Source organism: Momordica charantia (genome assembly GCF_013281855.1).
Source record: "Momordica charantia cultivar OHB3-1 chromosome 3 unlocalized genomic scaffold, Mcharantia_2.0 BLBB01000003.1, whole genome shotgun sequence".
NCBI lineage: Eukaryota > Viridiplantae > Streptophyta > Magnoliopsida > Cucurbitales > Cucurbitaceae > Momordica > Momordica charantia.
The window spans coordinates 19,659,546-19,680,057 of NW_028275161.1; the positions used below are offsets into that span (position 1 = coordinate 19,659,546).

The 20,512-nt window shown below is 30.5% G+C and overlaps 2 protein-coding genes across 4 annotated transcripts; one reads left to right on the plus strand and one right to left on the minus strand.

Annotated features, from left to right (window-relative positions):
- The first annotated feature begins 1,851 nt into the window (after positions 1-1,851).
- On the plus strand, positions 1,852-3,665 carry LOC111010894 (alpha 1,4-glycosyltransferase family protein). The gene has a single exon (XM_022284470.2). The coding sequence runs from the start codon at positions 2,301-2,303 to the stop codon at positions 3,624-3,626; it is 1,326 nt and encodes a 441-aa protein (XP_022140162.2). The 5' UTR covers positions 1,852-2,300; the 3' UTR covers positions 3,627-3,665.
- Positions 3,666-6,004: 2,339 nt separating this feature from the next.
- Positions 6,005-8,182, minus strand: LOC111010632 (uncharacterized). Of its 3 annotated transcripts, none has more exons than XM_022284113.2 (4): positions 8,026-8,182; positions 7,770-7,886; positions 6,949-7,148; positions 6,005-6,425 (listed from the first exon to the last, which is right to left on the minus strand). In XM_022284113.2, the coding sequence occupies exons 2-4, from the start codon at positions 7,854-7,856 to the stop codon at positions 6,170-6,172; spliced, it is 543 nt and encodes a 180-aa protein (XP_022139805.1). In that variant the 5' UTR covers positions 7,857-7,886; positions 8,026-8,182; the 3' UTR covers positions 6,005-6,169. The 3 variants fall into 3 exon arrangements, with proteins under 3 accessions (XP_022139805.1, XP_022139806.1, XP_022139807.1); XM_022284114.2 differs by having other exon boundaries at positions 8,015-8,164; XM_022284115.2 differs by having other exon boundaries at positions 8,009-8,154.
- Between the last annotated feature and the right edge of the window lie 12,330 nt (positions 8,183-20,512).

Sequence of the window (20,512 nt, forward strand, 5' to 3'; positions counted from 1 at the left end):
TAAAGGAAGGGTAAGAGAGTGGGGGCATGAGGACGTGCAAGCCTGGAAGGTGTGGGAGAAGATGGGCTTTTTAATTATTTTTTCTTAAAAATTTTATAAAATATTGCCATGTCATCACAAAAAAAAATTATAAAAAGTATATTTTGTGGCAACTCAACTTGTCAGGTCAATGCTCAGGACTTTTAGTTAATTTTTAAACTCATTTTTAAAACGTCAAGAACAGTTCATCCAAAAATAACTTTCAACGAAAAACTAGAGATGTAAATAAAATTACTGTTTTTGAATGATGAAAATATGTTTCTTTACAAAATAAATCGACAAAAATAGTTTTTATTGCAACACGGGAGGATGAAAGACAAATCTATTACTAAATACATAAAAACTAGGCAATTTTCAAAAAAAAAAAAAAAAGAAGAATAAATATGCAAACCAATTTATAATACATAAAAATACACATGTAATTTTATTTATTTCTACAGTAGCAGAATAACATAATCGAGAAAAATGTTTAAAATAGAAATGAGTAGAATACCAAGGAAAAAAGTTAAAGAAAAAAAAAGAAACATGCGTACAATAAAAAAAATGAACCAAATGAAGAAACATGTTTAAGAAGAATGTCGTGGAATATTAGGATGAAAAAAACCTCTATGTATACACTAGATAAGAGTAAATATTAAGGATCACACATTGATAAAAGGAGAGATCTTACCTAGGTTTATAATAGTCTTGAGCTACTCCTCTTAGCCAATTAGTTTTGAGATGAACCTCATGAATATTGATTACAATATTTAATAGTCTTACAAAAGAGATGATATTACTTTCTCTTTATATAGAAATATTATAAACACGGTCAATTCCTTGATTCGAATTACAAATTTTTTTTCCGACAATGATATCAATTCAAAGCATTCCACGTTTGAGAATAAATTACATTTTAAACAAATTTTAACGAAATAACTTAATTGAAAAGGTTCAAACTATTAAAGATAAAATTAAAATTTTTAAAAAGGTTAAGGCTGAATTAAATAACTCTTTTTTTTTTCTTTTGAGGTAACTCCATAAAATATTTGGATCATTTCACTTTATTTTTTCTTAATTATATACATTGAAACGAAATAAATGTTCCCACAAAAAAAAAAAAAAACGAAATAAATGTTTGACAGTTTCATAGTAGGGTTCTAACCCTAAATTGCAATCTGGGCCAATGCAACACAAAGCCCAAAATGATTCAATAGGTGGGCCTCTCGTAATTACCTGTTGCTGAAAGTCCATCACACGATGATCAATTGGGTTCACTTCGCCAGCGCCTAGTGTTCCGGCCCAAATGATGGAAAGGGCAAATTTGGTAATTTGAAGTTGATTTCTATTTGGTCCCGAGTTTAAAAAATCACCACTTTTGGTCATTAAAATTTAGTTTCTCTCCTATTTTGTTCTCAAGTTTCAAGAGTAACATGCTTTGTTGATGAAATTTGAATTTAATTCTATGAAGTTTGAATTTGGTTTCTAATAAGTGACCGTTAACATATGTTGACTAGATAACAAGAGATATCTAAAATGATTTAATACAAACATCGATGAATTTAGTTGATTGCCAAAAAACGTGTTGATTCACATTGTATTTTTTTTAGTACTTCCATATTGTAATGTAAGTTAGAACCTAGCTGATATGAATGTAAATTAGAGACAAAGGAAGAGGAAGAGTCATGTCGTGCCGTCGAAGAAGTGTGAAGAAAGAAAGACGAATCAAAGGGAGGAAGAAGAGGAGAGAAATATGCCACTTAGACAAAAAAAAAAAGAAAAAAAAATAATAATAAAACTTACCAACTTGATCATTTAAAAATACACATCATCAAAGTACAGATAATATACACTTTAGGACCAAACATATCACTCGGTTGAAATCTTAAGCGTGAAATTGAAACTTGGCATTGTCTCTAATCGAACCTCTCTCTCTCTTCTTCTAATCTTCTTCTAATCTCTTCTCCCTTTTAACATATTCACATTGACATAGGAAAGCAACAGGCAAATAACATTCCAAGGGAAAAAATGAAAAGAAATGCAAACGCAAATGCTGACCACGTATAATCCCGTCCCCAATCCCTTCATTTTCACAACTTTTTGGTTTCCTCACGGGCACATGCACAAACCCCCCATTCTCTTTCAAACCTTCTTTTTCGATTTAATTCAATTCAATTTCTTTGCCGCCTCCATCCCCACTCCACACTCCACACTCCACATTCACCATTGAAATTCTCTGCAACTTTCTCCACTTCCCAACACTCCCCCGTTTAACATTTGCAATGCCAATGATTGCTAATTTCAAACCTCCTCATTCTCTCATTCTTCTGCTTCACCGTTTACACACTCTCAAGGATTCCGCCTTCCATTTCCTCTTCTCCCTTCCCACTTCTCTTCTTTCCCTTCTCCTTCTCTTCCTTTTGGCTTACAATGCCCTCTACGTTTTCTGCGTTTGCCCGCCGTCGCCGCCCAACACCGTTCAACAAGCCGCCGCTTTCTCGCCGGCCAAACGATGGTCCACTCTTTCTTATTCCCTCGAACAAGAACACCCAGCGGCGATTCTCGAATCAAATGCCTCTGTTTTTCACAACCCCCGCTTTCAAATTCCACGCGCCAGTAACTCTGCCGGCCGGACGGCGAAGAGGGTCGGGCGGCACAAGCGCCGGCTGAGAAGCCTCCGCCCGGAATCACGAGAGAACGAATTCTCGGCAAGAATTGAAGAATTCTTCGGCGCGAATTTGTGCAAGCTTAGATTTTTCATGACTTGGATTTCTCCGTTGAGTTCGTTTAGCGACAGAGAATTGTGGGCAATACAGAGCTTATTCAAAGCCCATGGAAATGGAAATTCCTGTTTGGTCATCGTCTCGAATTCCCTCGATTCCACCGAAGGCAGACAGATTCTGAGCCAATTCTCGGAGAACGGATTCCGGGTAATCGCAATCTCGCCGGATTTCGATTCGATTTTCAGAGATACAGAAGCAGAGGCCTGGTTCAATCAGCTCCGGCGAGGCATCATAAAGCCCGGCGAAATCGCCATAGGTCAAAATCTCTCGAACTTGCTCAGACTCGCTCTGTTGTACAAATTCGGCGGAATTTACATCGACGCCGACGTGATAATTCTGAAGAGCTTCTTAAATCTCAGAAACGCAATCGGAGCTCAAACCGTGGATTTAAGAACCGGAAATTGGAGCAGATTGAACAACGCAGTGATGATTTTCGACAAGAATCACCCACTTCTCCTTGAATTCATCAAAGAATTCGCGTCAACTTTCGACGGGAACAGATGGGGTCACAACGGGCCGTATTTGGTATCGAGAGTGGTGTCGAGATTGAATCAAAATCCTGGGTTTAATTTCAGTGTTCTTCCGCCGTCGGCGTTTTACCCAGTTGTTTGGAGCAGAGTCAGAGGTCTGTTTCAAGGTCCAAAAGACGCGGTTCATTCCAAATGGGTGATTGCAAAACTGAGGCAAATTCGGTCCAAGAGTTTGGCTCTGCATTTATGGAACAGCCATAGCCGAAAGCTTGAAGTTGAAAAGGGGAGCATTATTGATCTTATAAGGTGGAATTCGTGCGTCTTCTGCAATGATTCTGCCTCCAGATTACGATAATTAACAAACAGAACTCAAACGATAAGTTTTAGTACTTTTTTTTTTTTTAAAAAAATTTATTTATATAAAGAAATGTAATAATGCAAAGAAAAGGTATGAAATTTAGATATCATATTTACTGTCGAATTGGTACTGTTTTGTGGGATTTTTACTGAATTGTTCTGTGTTACGTTATGACATAAAAATCAATGTCGTTGTGGATGTCTGAAGGAATTAAAACTGAAAGCGAATTCTCATCGTCCAACCCATGAAGGTCACCTACTTCTGTGGGTGTGTCTTTAATTACATCATTATCTTCACATTTATTTTGAAAGAACCAAATTGTTCATACTTTAGAGAAGTCATGTACCCATTTTATTGGAGAAGAGATATTTTTTAAAATTGAAGTATAGTCAAAATTTAGAAATCTAATTCAACAGAAATGGTGGAGATGGTATGGCTTACTCATCTCTGTGGTGATTTGCAGCTTTCTTTTCGACCTCAAGATCTCCTCTTTTGTGATAATCAGGTGGTCGTTCATATTGCCACTAATCCTATTTTTCATGAGAGGACATGCCATATCGAGCTTAATTGCTGTTTTGTGTACGATAAAATTGTTGGTGGTCTTGTAAAGTTACTACTTATTTATACGATGATATTTTTACAAAAGCGCTCTTCCTTATACTTCTTTGGTTTAATTATAAAAAATACTCATGAACTTTGTCATTATTTAAAAAATACAAGTTTTAATATTATGTTGACCTTTTATAAATGTTTCAAAAATATTTTTTGAGCAAACATCCGTCAGTATTGTGAATGGAAATTTGACTTGGCAGAACTTGGAATAACATAACAATTAGGTGGAAGCTTGTCCTGGATTATGTTTGAAAAGAGAGGAAAGGTAGAAGATACTATCATTTTTAAAAGGGGAATTTGAATAAAATTGGAAAGACAGTGAAGAAGCAAACTCTGTTAACAAAGGAAGAAGAAGACGACAAAAATAGGACGTCAATTATCATATCGTTCCACTTTCTACCATATCAAACTTCCGTTCAAAATATTAACTGATGTTTGCTCAAATAATATTTTTGAGACATTTAAGATAGATCAAGAGCAGTATTAAAACTTTCGAAATGATAGAGGTATTTTGGAACAAATGACAAAGTTAAGGGGTGTTTTTTTTTTTTTTTTTAATTTAACCTACTTTAAAGTATGCAACAATTATTTACTCTAAAGTTCAATACTTATTCAATGTAGCATCTACGTTATGATTGTGGAGATGTATGGTTGAGAAGTAAAAAAAATGCTTTTATAACATATGCATCTACCGAAATATAAAGGGAAAAGTCTCTCTTTTGGTACTAATAATCGAACGGAAAATGTCAAGACCTTATGCTTTTTGACAAAGTTATAGGCTCTAAATTATTCCATAATGAAAAGGGCAAGAAAAAAGTATGAAAATCCAAAAGTTCTATTCCAAAATGATTTAAGCAAAGAATAATTAAAATGGTAAAAGTTCATGAGTTTGGATTGACTAGAAAAGTTCCAACTCCAGCTCCAGCAACAGTTGAGTGAACTATCTACTTTAAGAAAACAAAATTTGGGTTAAATTAATTAGTTAAGACATGAACTTAGTGTTGATTTGTCTTAGAAGTTGCATATTCTACATGGGTTACCAAGAAACCAGGCAACATATGCAAAGCTTATTTTAATTACTATGTAGTAAAATATTGATGTCTGTCTTGTCCTACCAAACCTCACATATAAAGATTCTTACTGTTAAAAGCGGCTGTTTCAATATCTTTTAATTGAATTTTATTTTAATGGGATGAAAAGACATTAGGGATAATGTATGACCGTGGTTTTAGCAAGTGTGGGTCTGTAAAATTTGGAATTTTGATAAGTTTGAGTTTGTATATTGTATGTTTAAGTAAGAATAACGAGAAGTGTTATAGAAATGTGAATTTGTTACCCTTAATCTAATGACAGCGTAAGTTTTTTGGTTCAAAGATGTCTTTTGTTCGAACTCCTGTTATATCATTTCTTTCCTAATTAATAAATGATTAAATTCGCACTAACCATCAGCTTTTAGTATAAGAAACTACCTACAAAATATAAAATTGACCTTTTAATCCAGATTGCACAAATCAAACCAACAAGGCTAAATGGTTGGGACCATATTGAAATTTTACATTAACAGTTAGTAGGCAATTGGATTGTGACCGTTGATCTTGGGCTTTGTACTTTTTCACTGAAATCTATGTGATTTGTGGAGCCCAATCACAAGTCCAATATAAGACCTCAATTTGAGAACAAAAGAAGAGTTCAAAATTGTCAAAGCAACAGTCCAAACTGTAATAAACTTCAGTGAGACGGAGTCATTGACACAGCATACAACAGAAGGCAAACAACATAAAATCTTCACTCAACTATCAATCATATTTGTACAAACTATATTCAACAAGTAATCTGTTATTCTAAGTTGTTCATTTTCATATGAACAAGTCACACATGACTGACAAAATCCTATAAATCCCAACTCTAATAAAGGAGCTCCTCACCTTCTATAGGTTTGCCATTCTAATGCCAGTGTCCTTGGCGAAGGAGGAAGTCTGGTCATGAGCCTTGGAAAAGCTAACATAGAAGAGCTCCGACGCTACACATGTGAAGACAATGAAAGCAGCCCCGGCCCCGAACACTCCCTTCCTCAGCATCTTGCACGAAATTTGCTCGTTCACAATAGAGCTCATATATTTGGTATGATAGGCATTCCGCACCGAAGCCGCCAGCAGACATGTCTCAGCAATGAGAAAACATACCCTGAAATGTCCATGCAATGCAACACACCAGAAACAGAGTTTGGAATTTGAATTTGATCCATGGTAATTTAAAACTCTAACTGAAACTATAGATGAACTCCATGTTTCTCGGTACATTATAACATGTTAAATGATCTTGAATGTCATAAAGCTACCATTTCAAATCAAGTATAATGATTTTGGATAGAGAATTTATGTAACACATTGAAGAGCTGTTTGAGATTCATGGATAGCATGACGGACTCTAAGACGGTCTCGAAAAATGAGGAATTTGGCCTAAAATGTTACACTTGAACATTTGAGATTCATGGATAGCATGGTGTGTCTGTTTTTTTTTAACACTGCATAAAAATATCACATTGGGGCTTAGGCCTATCTACCAAAACCTTAAGAGGGAAGATTATTGCAGTTTAAAACGCTCCTTCAAGTGAGTGGAATCATATTTACTGTTGAGAATATTTAGATTTTGCAAAGCCAATCACAAAAAAACTAGTAAATTTTGAAGGTTGAGCAATGGAATGTACCAGCAAGTGATGAAAAGGGTCACTGCCCAAGCCCTCGAACCGCTGGGTCGCAAAGACTTACCGCAGCATAAGCATCGGCTTGCCACCATTATGATCACTTGGCTAGCAAATAGGAACAGAAGTGAACCCACACCTAAGCCAGTTGCAATATCAGAATCATAGGCACAGAATCTAGTATTGCCTGATTGAACGACCGCAGCCTGCCAAAGAAGGGAGCGGTTTCAAGAATTAGGTACATACATCATACTCCAACTCTTATCTTCATTTCCAAATAATATTCGGATCAGAATCACGAAACCATGACCAGAAACTTAATATACCAAACTATTCAATTCCTCCACCACAGCCCAGAGAAAAAGAACACAAAAAAGGCAAAGGAGCTCCCAAGGCTTAAACTCCTGCAATCTTAATGAGCTCCACATGGTTGAATCAAATTTGTCTGAACTTCGATAAGTAATAAGCCGTTTCATGTCAGATTAAGCAGAATTATAAGCTAAAAATTGTCTCTCTGATGGATTGCATTACAAATTCATCCAAAACATTTCATTAGAGTTGGTTCTTCTTTATCCCACGTGGTTTAGCGGGAAAAGAAAACCACTAATTTTACCTAATCACAAACTCATGACCTATATCAACCAAAAAAGAAATTTCCTGCCTCAGGGGGCAAAGCAAGCCATTTATAACTTAACCGAGAAGTAACCAAGCCATTTCAGTATCAAAATCACAAAGTATTTCCAAAATTTCCCATCATATTTTCCAGAAAACATACAATTTATCAAACAACGGTTAATAGAGAGTTCCAGAAGATATATAGAACTTACAGTGGTTCTTCTCTGCTCTGCGGCAACAGCAAGCGCAAAAGCAACCAGATCAAAGACAAACACAACAACCAAAACGAGCATCGCCATGCCTCAAAGATCCAAAAACCTAATCAGAACCTTACAAGGAGAACAAAATCGCGTATTACAACGAGAAACCCAAGAAATAAAACGACAAGAGAAGTTGGCAATCGTCGAACTTAACCGAAATTTTAAATTCAAAAGGGAAAAAAAAGAAGAACCTCAACTTTGAACTTACAATCCCGCAAATGGGTTTTACTTGAAGACGGTTATAGGACAAAGGAATGGGAAAATCAATGGCCGCGGGCTCTGCAAATACCTCTGCTTCTTTTAAGCGCGGGCAGAAGAAAGGAAAGTGGTGGCATTTCTTCGAGCAGCTTATTTATTTTATTAATATTTATTTATGATTCTTATTTTGCCTTTTGAACGAAAGGTGGGTTTCTTGCGTCGCGTGTTTGACACGGCTTCCAAGATCGTCAACTAAGTTGAGACATGGTGTAGGCGTGTGTACACGTGCGGAAAAAGAGCGTGGGCTTTGCTTTTGCAATAAGGAAGTGATTCTGAGCCGTCGATTCGGATCATTTGGAAATCAATGCACGTAATTGCGAAACACAATCATCTGACCCTTAATTCGACAATAAGTCCTTTTTTTTTTTTTTTTTTTTTTTCGCAAAGGATTCGACAAGAAGTTCTTTCGCCTCTAATTTTACGGTTTCGGTTTCTCTTCATAATTAATATCTCTTATTAAATATTCATGATCGGTCAATTAACAACCAACAAAGTGAATAGGTCGATATATCGTCTTGATTGTGAGTTCGATCTCTCATCCTCACATGTTGTATTAAAAACAAATGTATATTATAAATATTCGGTTGGTAAAATTCTCGTATATATATATATATATATATATATATAATAATACACGTTAATTATGAGATTTTTTTTAGTATAATAGGTGAGAGTCGAGATTCAAACTCATAACTTTCTAGCCGTGTCTTAAACGATTTAGTTATGCTTAGATTGACAACTATGACCTTTTTTTTATCACGAGTTAATAATAGAATTTACTTTATTTAAAAATGTTTATTTTTTTATACAATAAATGTTACGATGAGAGATTAGATCTCTAACTACTAAAGAGGGAGTAAAATACTTTAACCGTTGAAATAAATTGCCAACCTAAGTTTTCATGAATTTATATATGATTTATATAATTTTCTCGGTCATCTCCCACCAGTAGTAACTCTTTCCATATATGATACATGAAGTATTTTAGACAGTAATACTAAAATATTTATTTAAAATATTGTTCTTTTCGGAACTCGAAATGAAACACTAAGAAAAGAAATAAATAAAAAGATTGATTTTTTTTCACCTAAAATTAATTCATAATTTATATTCATTTCAAATATTAGATAAAAAATTAAATAAAATTTTTATTATCCAATAATTTAATTGAAAAAACTCATGGAAAATGAGAATTATTTTTTTTTGTACAATAAATATGGAAATGAAAGGTTGAACCTCCCAGATCTAAAAAAGGTAAGATATCTTAATGGTTGAACTATTTTCGTGTTTAGTAAGAATGACTGCAATTAAGTTTTTTAATTAAATGAGATGGATATATTTAATCAAGCAAAATCATTTAAAAAAAACTATTTTTATGTGACAGGTTATCATTTCATTATTCGATTTCGTTAATAATTGGGAATTTAATTAAATAAATTGTGTACCTCAATTTTGAAGATGTTACAACATTAAAAATAAAATTAAAATTGGTATATACGTGATATATTGGATATAATTTTTTTATATTTGTTTAAAAATGGTAGATAATGTTTGGAACATAATCCAAACACATTTGGCCCTTCTTATATGCTTTTACTTTAGAATCTCATACCTTTGAAGAGGAAAAAAGAAAAGAAAATGGACTTTTTTTTTATACAAGCTTTTTTGGGAATCTTCACTTTGCATCCAAAACTTCATGATGTAGAATAAAAAAAAAAATAAATAAATAGAAGGTGAGTTTCGTAACATTAACTTTAAAACGATGGTAGCCAACACCTAAGATTTGAGAAGAGTGAGTGTGAGAGAGAAAGAACCTTCACATTTGCTATTTTGGATCATAAATTACCTTTTTTTTGTTACCACTTTTGTCATAGAATTCTTATCCTTGAATGTTGTATTTCACGAGGAAGAGAAGTCACGTTATTTATTTATTTTATTAGCACAACAAGTCCAGGTGGAGAAATTCAAACTCATGACGTCTTGGTCAAAACATGTGTCAATTACTATTGAATCAAGTTCATGTTAGTGGAGGAAGAGTGGAGTTGATCTTTGAGATATGACAAATCTCAAATTTTGCATAAAAATAATTGGACGTGAAAGAATAAATTAACAAGCACTCAAAAGATAGTGACCAATTAATGAGATATAAAAAACGAGTGGTTAAGACTTATATCTCCGACCAAAAAATTGGATTCGAATCTCCACCAAACATAGTGTTAAGCTAAAAAAAAAATGGTTGACGAGAAAATAAACCTCACCAAATAATTTAGTAATTTATATGATAATTTGTGTACAATAAAGTAAAATTCACCAATAATCCCTCCCTCTCGATGTCTTCCACATCTTTTTTCTATTTCCCCTTTTTATTTTGAGTTAACGTCTTCCTCATTCAAATTGAAGAAAAACAGTACATTTAAATTGTCTACTAATCTAGGCAAATTAAAAGAAAATTATATCGAATCCAATTAAAAAATAAAATTCACGAATTTGAGTGTGGTTCACTAAGAATGGGTCGAAAAATATGATTCTATCGGTATTTTTTTTAGTACAACATGGGGTGGAAGATTGAACTCACAATCTCATAGTTGGAGATATATACCAATTATTTATTGAAATATTGGTTGAGTATATGACCTCAAATCTCTACATTTTTTATCGATTCATTTAAGCATGGTTGATTATCTTTGGAATTATTTGGCCTTGGAAACTTAAAAATTGAGAATGAAATTGAACGGGGTATTGCATACAAAGGTATAAGAAGTTGCGACAATTGAACATATTCTTTTATAGTACTATTATCGTCTTTTCAAACAACACACTTATTTCATATATATTTTTAGTTTTCAATTCTTTTAAAATAATACTATGGGTGTGCTGCATCTATCTGAGACTTGAAAACTATAATGAAAGAGATACATTTGTTTATACAATTCTTTTTAATTGCATAATCTAATGGAGACATTTATTTATATTATATTTCAAACCTTGGAAAAATATGACATATATGTAGCGTTTAAAAAATGTGGATATTTTAAAATTTCCTAAAGTAAATATGCTAACACAGGTCGTAACTAACTAGTATATAAGTTTGATTAACATTGTTGGGCCCAGTCATATTTGTTGGGCCTCATTGTTCCTCCGTAGGACCTATACCAAAAGCCCACTTGGCCCAAAATATGAAATACCCATGTCTAGAAAATAGAAACAGATATTCGCATATCTCGTTGCATTACTGTTACTCTGTTAGGTGCCGTTTGTTTCTTGTGAACGTAGATGACCGGCATCTAGAGCTGAAGATGTTCAGAATGTTAGATGTTGGATATTTTCAGATAACCATGTTTGTTTCGTAGAAATATTTTTAAAGATATCTGGAAATATTTGGATAGTCTCATTTGTTAGGGAGGATTTATCCTGTGTTAAATTTATAAAATGTTCCAAAAATACCCTCATAAATATTTATATAATTTATAAATTCATCTAATATAATAGATTTATTTGAATTAATTTAATATTTTTTATTTTTTATAGGTTATATGTTGCCTGTAAAAAAATGTTGCTTTACAATTATATATTTATGATAATAAATATTATTAATAATTTCCTTCACAATATTAAAAATAAATAGATATATTATTTAATTTAATTGTAGTTTATTTTACATTTAAATCTAATGTACAAATATACTTAATATTATTTATTAAAGGATGAGTATATTAGTTTATTTTAATTATAAATTTAAAAATAAAAATAAAGAAATTTTTTAGAAAAAATTTAAAAATTTTGATGATGCCTTCAACACGGGAATCTTGGAAACCCGTGTTTCAAAAGGGTATCCAAAACTCCTAAGATGCCTCTCTTATGGGCATTCTAGGATACCCGAACATCTCGAGATACCCGGATATCTTACATTACTTCAAAATAAACATGGAAATCCAGATACCAGTCTCACAAAATTAAAAACCATCCAAAATAACCAGTAAATTAGGAAAATTTTTATGTAAAAAAAAGGGACAAAGCTAGTGAGATTTCAGGTGGCTGCCTTATTTACATGATGATTATGAAATTTCAAAATTAGTTACTTAGGCCATAACCATTTTATTTTTATTTTTTGTCCTAAAAATTTAAACTAGAAACACTTTTACTACTTTGTGTTTCATTATCCAAGTTCAGTTTTGAAAAAAAAAAAAAAAGTAATTTTTTAAAAGTCGTTCTTTGAATTTGGAATTTGGTCAAAGCTTCACATGTGTTTATAAAGAAGTTGGAAAACATACCAAATTATGAGAAATCAAGTATAGGCTTTAAAAATAAAAAATCAAAAGCAAAATAGTTACCAGATTGGTTCCACGAGTCTTTATCCTCTCTAATTATACTTTTGTAATCATCTTTAGGTCTAAATACTATGGTATATATTCTTTTGACTTCGTTTCATTCTTATATTTTTATTTTTAAAAAATATCTTTCAGTTTTTTTTTTCCCTTTCATTTTAGTCTTTGTATTTTTTAAGAAGTGGCCATTGTGGTATTTATTTGCAAGATTTTAACACCAGTTTTATATACAGTGAAAACTCTTTAGTAAAATTTCTAGTTACATCCAAGAAATTTAAATTTATTGAATGAAGTGTAATGCTAAAATTGTGATAGAAAGAAATAAATGCAAATGAAGATGGATTGACCAAAATGGTCACTTTTTTAAAATTGTAGGAATTAAAATAAACGTTTCAAAAATATAAAAACTAAAATGAAAAAAAATTGAAAGCACAAAAACTAGAATGTAGGTCTTGAAAAAATATATAAGGACCAAAATGAACCATAGCTTAAAGTATAGGGATCAAAATGATATCTAAACCTTATTTTTACAACAACTGTATAACAAATAATGTAATGTACTGACACGAGATTTTTATACCACATCAAACTTACCTTATTAGAATAAAATATATATTATATAAAAAATTTAAAAAGAATAAGTTAGCAAAGTATTTTTGGTCTAATTTAGGTATAAATGCACACGTTAAATTTTTAACACTCTTAGTTGATCCGAATTCTGATCCCTCGATAGATTCTAAGAAGAGGAATAAAGAATGGACCTAAAAAAAATCATGGTGAAATCTTACGTTCAAATTAGTAGAGGTTCAAACTATTTCTGTATCAAATATATGATTTGCACGTACTTGAGAATGAAGTTACAACTGGTATTTATAGACATAGAATAACCACGACACAAGTTCTGCAAAGGACGACAAAAATTTAGTGTTAGTAAAAAGTGGGGAGTCGAGAAACGATTCTTCTTAGTTCGGCTGGTCGGCTTTTCCTCCCTCTTTGCTAATAGGTCGACCGGTATAGTCAATTCATAGGTCGAACTCGTGCTCCGAGGTCTACCTATTCGAAATACATGTGACCTCTTACGACATGTGGCATGCTATTATTCATCCTCCAACTATTTTAATTAAAATGCTAAAGCTAACTTTTTGACTAACATTTTTAGTTAACTTCACTACCTTTAAATTTGCTCGACTTGCTCGATTTACTTATTTCTACTTTATGCTCTACAATGATAGAAAAAGTGTCTTACAAGTTTTTTTTTTTATTATTATTATACATCTTCACATTGGACTGATCGTACTTATTGTTTGGTAGATCTGTTGCCTATACATGCATGTGATTTTAAGAGTACGATTTTGGTACTTTCTTTACTTTGTGTCAAAAATTAAAAAAGGCATTCATAGAAAAGAGATCCCACGCAAATATTTTCATCTTTTCAGCCAAACAATTTCAGACGATATATTTAGCTTAAACTTATCCCTATAAATTTATGGTGGATCACCATTGTGATTGTGTTGGGGCCGATATTGCCATGATCTATTGACTTGTTAAACTTATTTATATTTGACCTTTTAAAACAATTTAATTTTTGCCCTTTATTTAGATAAGCTAAGTGAGTCAATTATTTTAACCTTAAAATTTTAGTTTCATCAATATTATAACCATACTCGTAGTAAATTTTTTTAAAAGTATAATAGCATATGGGAATGGAGATTCGAACCCACAACATTTTGATTGAAATATATAAGCTATGTTCAGGTTGACTAAAAAATAGTGTAAGTTAAACCCTACACACTTGAATAAATGATGCAATAATGAATATATTCAATTAGTTAAGTTTATATATAGGTTAAAAAACACTTTTGGTCCTCTACTGATGTTAGGGTTTAGTCCTTATAATTGCAAATTGGTAATAATAAAAATTGACACTTAATTTTAATGAGCTTTTTAACAATAGAGATTAAATTATTACAAATTTTAAACTAGAGAAACTAAATTGTTACATGCTAATGTAAGCTTAACTTAGTGATAATTGGTACATGTCTCTGATCAAGAGGTCATTTTGCGTCTCTACTTGTTATATTTATTCGAACTCATAACCTCTTTGGTTAAATATAGAAAATTAATTTCCTTCCTACAATTTAGTTAACACGATAGAGAAGAATTGAAAATTTTAATTTTAATTCTTGATTCTCATTTCCTTAAAAGAAAGGGCCTAAATGTACATTTGGGAAGGTTCCAATAATTAAAATGAAATAAAAGTTGCCAAATCCACGTAGAAAAATCAAGCATTGGCTGCTGGTGATTTCAACGTTATCCAAAAATGTTGGCTAAAAGACATCGTGTGATAATTGTGCATTAAAATAACAAGTGTCAAACAACACCATCCTTTGTCCGTTTTCCGTCGTCCAATCAATTTACGCAAACAAACCAAACTCCATCAAACAGGGACAACCAACAAGTTCAAAAACTGATAACTAAAGGCGGCTCGTTTGTTACATTTTCATTTTTTTGTATTATTAAAAAAATTAGGCATCCGATAATTATTGATGTTCCTTGTCCTCATATTTTAAAAACGTTGTAAAAAATGTATAAAAATTTTGGAAACAATAAATTTCTTGTTTCTCTTTCTAATTGGTTCCAAAACATTGTTATATCATTATTGAATTTGGTGTTAGAAGCGATGTAATTCTATTTTTCTTATATTAAAAAGGAGATCAAACAAAAACAATAAATAAGAACGTTACCAAACATGTCATTTAATAGCCCGTTTGGTAACGTTATTATTTCTTTTTTGTTTCTCGTTATCAATTTTATTAAGAAATCTACGTATTTGACAACTATTTATGTTATTTTTTTCTCATTTATTTATAAACATTCTCAAAATTGTATAAAAGTTTTAGAAACGATAAAAACAAGAATCTTGTTTTTCGTTCCTATTTCCAATTTGTTCCAAATCATAATAAAAATATTGTTTTATCATTCTTGAATCCTTGAGTGTTACAATCATAATTTTTTTTTATTAAAAAATAGGAAATAGGAAAAGAGACGAACCATTACCAAATGACTCCAGATTCTGTTGTTTCTAAAATTTTTACACAATTTTAGAAACTTTTTTGAAAATGAGAAACAAGACGTAGGAATGGTAACCAAACACTTATATTTTTCAAAAATTGAAATCGAAAAGTAAAAAACAAAAAACAAAAAATGAAAATATTATCAAACTATCACCTTATCTGACACATTTGTTTGGACGCAAAACTTATTGCAACTTTCTAGTTTCTACCACCACTCCCTATGGTTGGTTGGTGCTCTAAATCTCAAAATGATTTATATTTTCTCTTTATTTTAAATTTTGTCTTTTAATTTGGATAAGGGCTCTTTCTTCTCCACCGTTGATGTTGAAAAATAGGTTTCGAGTATAGAAGGTATTGTTTGAAAAGTAGTATTTAGAATAGGCTTTTATTTTTTGCAGTGAAAGTTATATATATCCATATATATGTGCAGAAAACTTGTTTTTGCAGGATAATTTTCATAATGCTATTAAAAAAAATTATTATTTTGCACTTTTCATATGTTTTATTTAGTATTTTCTAAGTTTATTGTTATTAACTTGATTTACATATGTTTATACTAATGTATTAGAGAAATAAATGAAAGTACATAAATAAAGGATACTTTTACCAAATGTTTTTAAAATTAAAAAAAGTATAAAAGTTTCTTTTAGAAGAATCAGTTTTCCAAATAATTTTAATAGAAAAATTCAAAAAGTACACTTTTTCAAAGAGTACAACTTAAACAACCTATAACATAAAACATACATAAAATTGTAAAAGTCATATCTCCAAAATAAAAAATTATTCAATATAACCATTTTTTATATTGTCCAATAAAACCAGCCTAATATGATTATGGTTATTAAATGCAAAGTCGAGATATTTTTCAATCTGTCTTTTATTTATCTAACGGTTAAAAATTTTCAACCACGTCACTATTCTAAGTAATTTCTAATCCAAAATACTTAATAAACTTTCCAAGAAAACAACTATGCATTAATACACGTACACACATTTATCACAAAATAAATAAATAAATACACGTATAAACATAAATACACCAATAATGTGATTGAGTAATACAATTGGCTATTTTTTTATCTTGTTTTTTTTTTCTTTCTCATAAGAATTATATAGTTTTTTTAGTTCAACGACATGTGTAGTGAAGATTCAAATCTCTTATCTATACTGGACGGAGAGAACAATACGATTAAATTCATGCAATAAACATTAGTCTTGTAAAAAGAATAATACCGTTAAATTCGTGTAATAAATATAAATATATATTTATAAATAATATAGGACTCATGGTAATTATGAATATATTAAATTTTTTTTAATACAACATGGAATGAAGATTCGAACTCACAGTTGAGTTAGGTTCAAGTTACCAATAATTTTACTTATTTTCTTTGAGTACAACTACAATTAATGTTTAAATTTATAAGATCTGTCCAAACTTATCGCGGGTCAACTTTGTGAAGATGGAAAAAGTTAACGCCTTCGGAAATAAAATTGTAACATCGAGAATATGGCTGATAATTAGGCTGCTATGCTAATTCGAGCTTTGTTTAGAGTTTAATTAAAGAGTTGCATCATCAATAATTTTTATTATTCAAATCTTAACCTCCATAATTATAATATTATATTTTTAAAAGATGCAGTAATATATATATATATATATATAAAAGAAGATACTCTTATTCTGAGTTGAAGATTTGTGATGGTGTACTTCGAATGCCAATAAAAGGAGGAAAAAAAACCAGTCAGCCTATGGCTTCTCTATTTTCTTCTGTTCCCACTGCCATCAGTACCCAACAATCCAACAATACATAGGTGATGACTAGTTAACATTTATTTTTTCTTCTTCTTATTATTATTTTTGAAACAAAGCATTTATTTTTTATTAGCCACTATTAAATATTTCCATGATATATATATATATTTATCTTTCAATAAAATAAATGAGTTGTTAAATTTGTAGCCATGAAATAGTATTGTTTCATGTCACCCACCTACTTTCTCTATCAATTGCAATTTCCACGTTACCACCTCTCTTACATATTTTTTATAATCACAAATAGGTTATAAAAATATATATTTAAATGTCCATACTTTCATCGATATTTTTTACATGAAAAATTAATTTGGTACTAATATTAGGATCTACTGCAAATTTAGAGAGATATTAAAAAAATTAGAGAGAATAAATAAAGTTGTAGATAAATAAAGTTAGACAGTGATAAAAATTTTAGAAATGAAAAAAAATTCTCAAATTTTAAAGCGGAAATAAGGTGAAATAAAAAGATAAACTTGAAATTTAAAACTAATTTCCTATTAATTTTTTGACTAAAAATTACTTGGAAATCACCTCCTATCATAAATCATTAAAGTGATTTAAAATTTTTTGAGAATTATTGTCAAACGTGTAATTTTGAAATGATAATGATTTTGGCCTTTTGTGATTGTCAAACTCACTTCCCTCTCCATTGATCATGTTTGACAAATTAAAAGAGTGATGTTAGGAAAGTTTAAATCATTTTAAATTGATTTTTAATGTATCACTTGGATTGTAATTTTGAAAAATCAATTATACTTAAATCTCTTTTTTTAAAATCAATCATTCTACTATCATTCCCAAATACACCCTTACACCCTTCCACCCTTCCATCTACTTAGGGTGTGTTTATGGATTTCTTCTTCAAATTTGAGGCAAGCATGCCTGTAAAGTTTGATGTTTTTAGAAACGACGAGGATGACAGAGAAATAGAAGCCGATCCAAAATTTGCAAGGAGCTTTGTGAATGTGTTGCATAAGCACATCACAAGGAGAAGGTGAAGAAGCGCCGCGCTGTGTATGAAATGTAGTTGTGATTTTTAAATACTTTCCAAACTACATTATTTATCTCATGCCAAAAAGGAAATCCATTATTGAAAATAAACTAAAGTAAAAAGAATCCATACAATTGAATACCACGGTTGAATTTGGGCAATGAACATGAAAATATATTAATTATAAGTGGGCTCACTTTATAATTAGGCGGTAAAGGACGAACTCGATTTTCAAATTTCCAAATTTTCTTTCACCATTGGAAATAATATTCAAATTCAACTCTAACTTTTTTTCCAACTTAGATTGCGTGCACAACTTTGTGAGGATGGAAAATAGAAAGAAAGAAACAATGCTATATGAAATTAAATCGTTACATCCAAAAACCAGCGGACAATCTCTCTCTATTTCCACCATCACTACCTATTTTTTTTTTTAAAATCGCAAATAAAATATACATATATTTTATTTTCCTTTTTTCTTTTGAGGAAAAAAATTAATGGGCGTAATTGCCGCATGGACCACAACAAATGGAAGGGTATCACATTACAAGATTCAAAAGCCAAATTGGAAAGTTTGATGTCAAAAAAGAAAACGTGGCTGTGAGTTGGAGACCCAATTTTGCCAAGGCAACAGTAACGCCATGTTTTGAGTGATTTCAAAATCATAACGAATTTCAAATGAATTTAGCTGTTTGACACCGCATGATTTTGACAGATTTGAAATCTTATCCGATTTCAAATCCAGTTTGTATGTATAAAAATTTTCGGATCAAAATTGTCAGCTTTTAAAATATTTCATAAAATTCCAAAGTAAGTTACATAATTTGACTTTGTCATAATTTAATTTTTAAATATTAAATTTAGATTAAAAACTCAATAAAATTTTATTTTATTTTTAATTTCCAACAAACATCCAAACAAACAAATTTATTTTATTTGATCTCAAATTTCCAAACAAAATAAAGAATTTAAAATAATTTATTGGATTTCAAATCACATAATTTAAAATTATTTCTTAAATTTTTTTGACGCCAAAACAGAGGGAAATAGGAGAGAAATCTAGGGCTAGATTCTCAATATAAAAAAATATACATAGTTAATATTTTATAAAATTAAAAGAAACTACATTAGTGTTAGAAATCATTTGATATTTTTAATATGCTTTAAGCATGCCAATTAAATATAAACCTTAAGATTAATCTAGTATTTAAGAGATATAAATTATTTATTTATTAATTAACATAAATTGTGTATATTTCTTAATTTTCATAAATTATTTCTAAGGAATTTTTATTTTCCCTATCTTCATTAAATTGAAATCATGTTCGAAGATATTGACCTTTTGTTTTTTTATTATTTTAAACCAACCATCGTCCCATCGTTCTGACTGCAAAATAGAAGATATTGACAAAAATCATTACTCCAAGTTAGGAGATGAGCAGATTGTCGCTTTCAAAAGTACTTTGAAGTTTTTTATTTCTTTTTATTTTTTCTCTCTCTCTCTCTAATATAGACTTTTGAGAATTATTATTTAAAAAAAAAAACTTAGCTAGAATATCAAATAGATTTATTAAAAAAAATACATAAATTTAAAAATTATGAGATGATAAGCTTGTATTTTTAAAAAACTAGTGATTATCGAATTGAATTTTGTTATATGAAGGTTATTGGATATTGAGGCTCACTGAAAATGTTGGTAAACAATTTTATATATAAAAACAGAAAATAAAAAAAGAAGGTGGTTCTCAAAATGGATTTCTAATGGCATAACACCCATTTCAGTGATTTAAATTATAATTGAAATTGAATTGAGAAATAACGGAAAAAAAGTTCAAGAAAAAATTTAGGACAAAATTAAAGTCAATAGATTTGTTAGATTTAAATTATTATTATTATTTGATAATAGGCTAGGTTTAAATTATTAAAGACTAAACAAAAAAAGAACCACGTATTTTATGGAAATCTTCTCTGCACTAGAGGAGCAACATTCATCCACGTATCCACTTAAAATGAATATTATATTGATAAAATCTTACATTACTTTTAATGGTAGTGTATTAGGTGGCTAATATAGGTAGAAGTAACTTATCCATATGTATTTCCATCATTTACTCCCGTTAAATTATTTTAAAGTCAAATTTTCAAGTTTGTCCACTTTGTTTCTATTTCATCCATATACTGTATATTATTTAAGAATTACATAAGCATGTTGTGATTTCTGACGTATA

Bases quoted from the DNA above. Each gene is read 5' to 3' on its own strand.
- LOC111010894 (XM_022284470.2), top strand. From the start codon at position 2,301: ATGCCAATGATTGCTAATTTCAAACCTCCTCATTCTCTCATTCTTCTG.
- LOC111010632 (XM_022284113.2), bottom strand. From the start codon at position 7,856: ATGGCGATGCTCGTTTTGGTTGTTGTGTTTGTCTTTGATCTGGTTGCT. The intron at 7,149-7,769 runs GTAAGTTCTATA...CTTCTTTGGCAG, and splicing joins CAGAGCAGAGAAGAACCACT to GCTGCGGTCGTTCAATCAGG. The intron at 6,426-6,948 runs GTACATTCCATT...TGGACATTTCAG, and splicing joins ACCCTTTTCATCACTTGCTG to GGTATGTTTTCTCATTGCTG.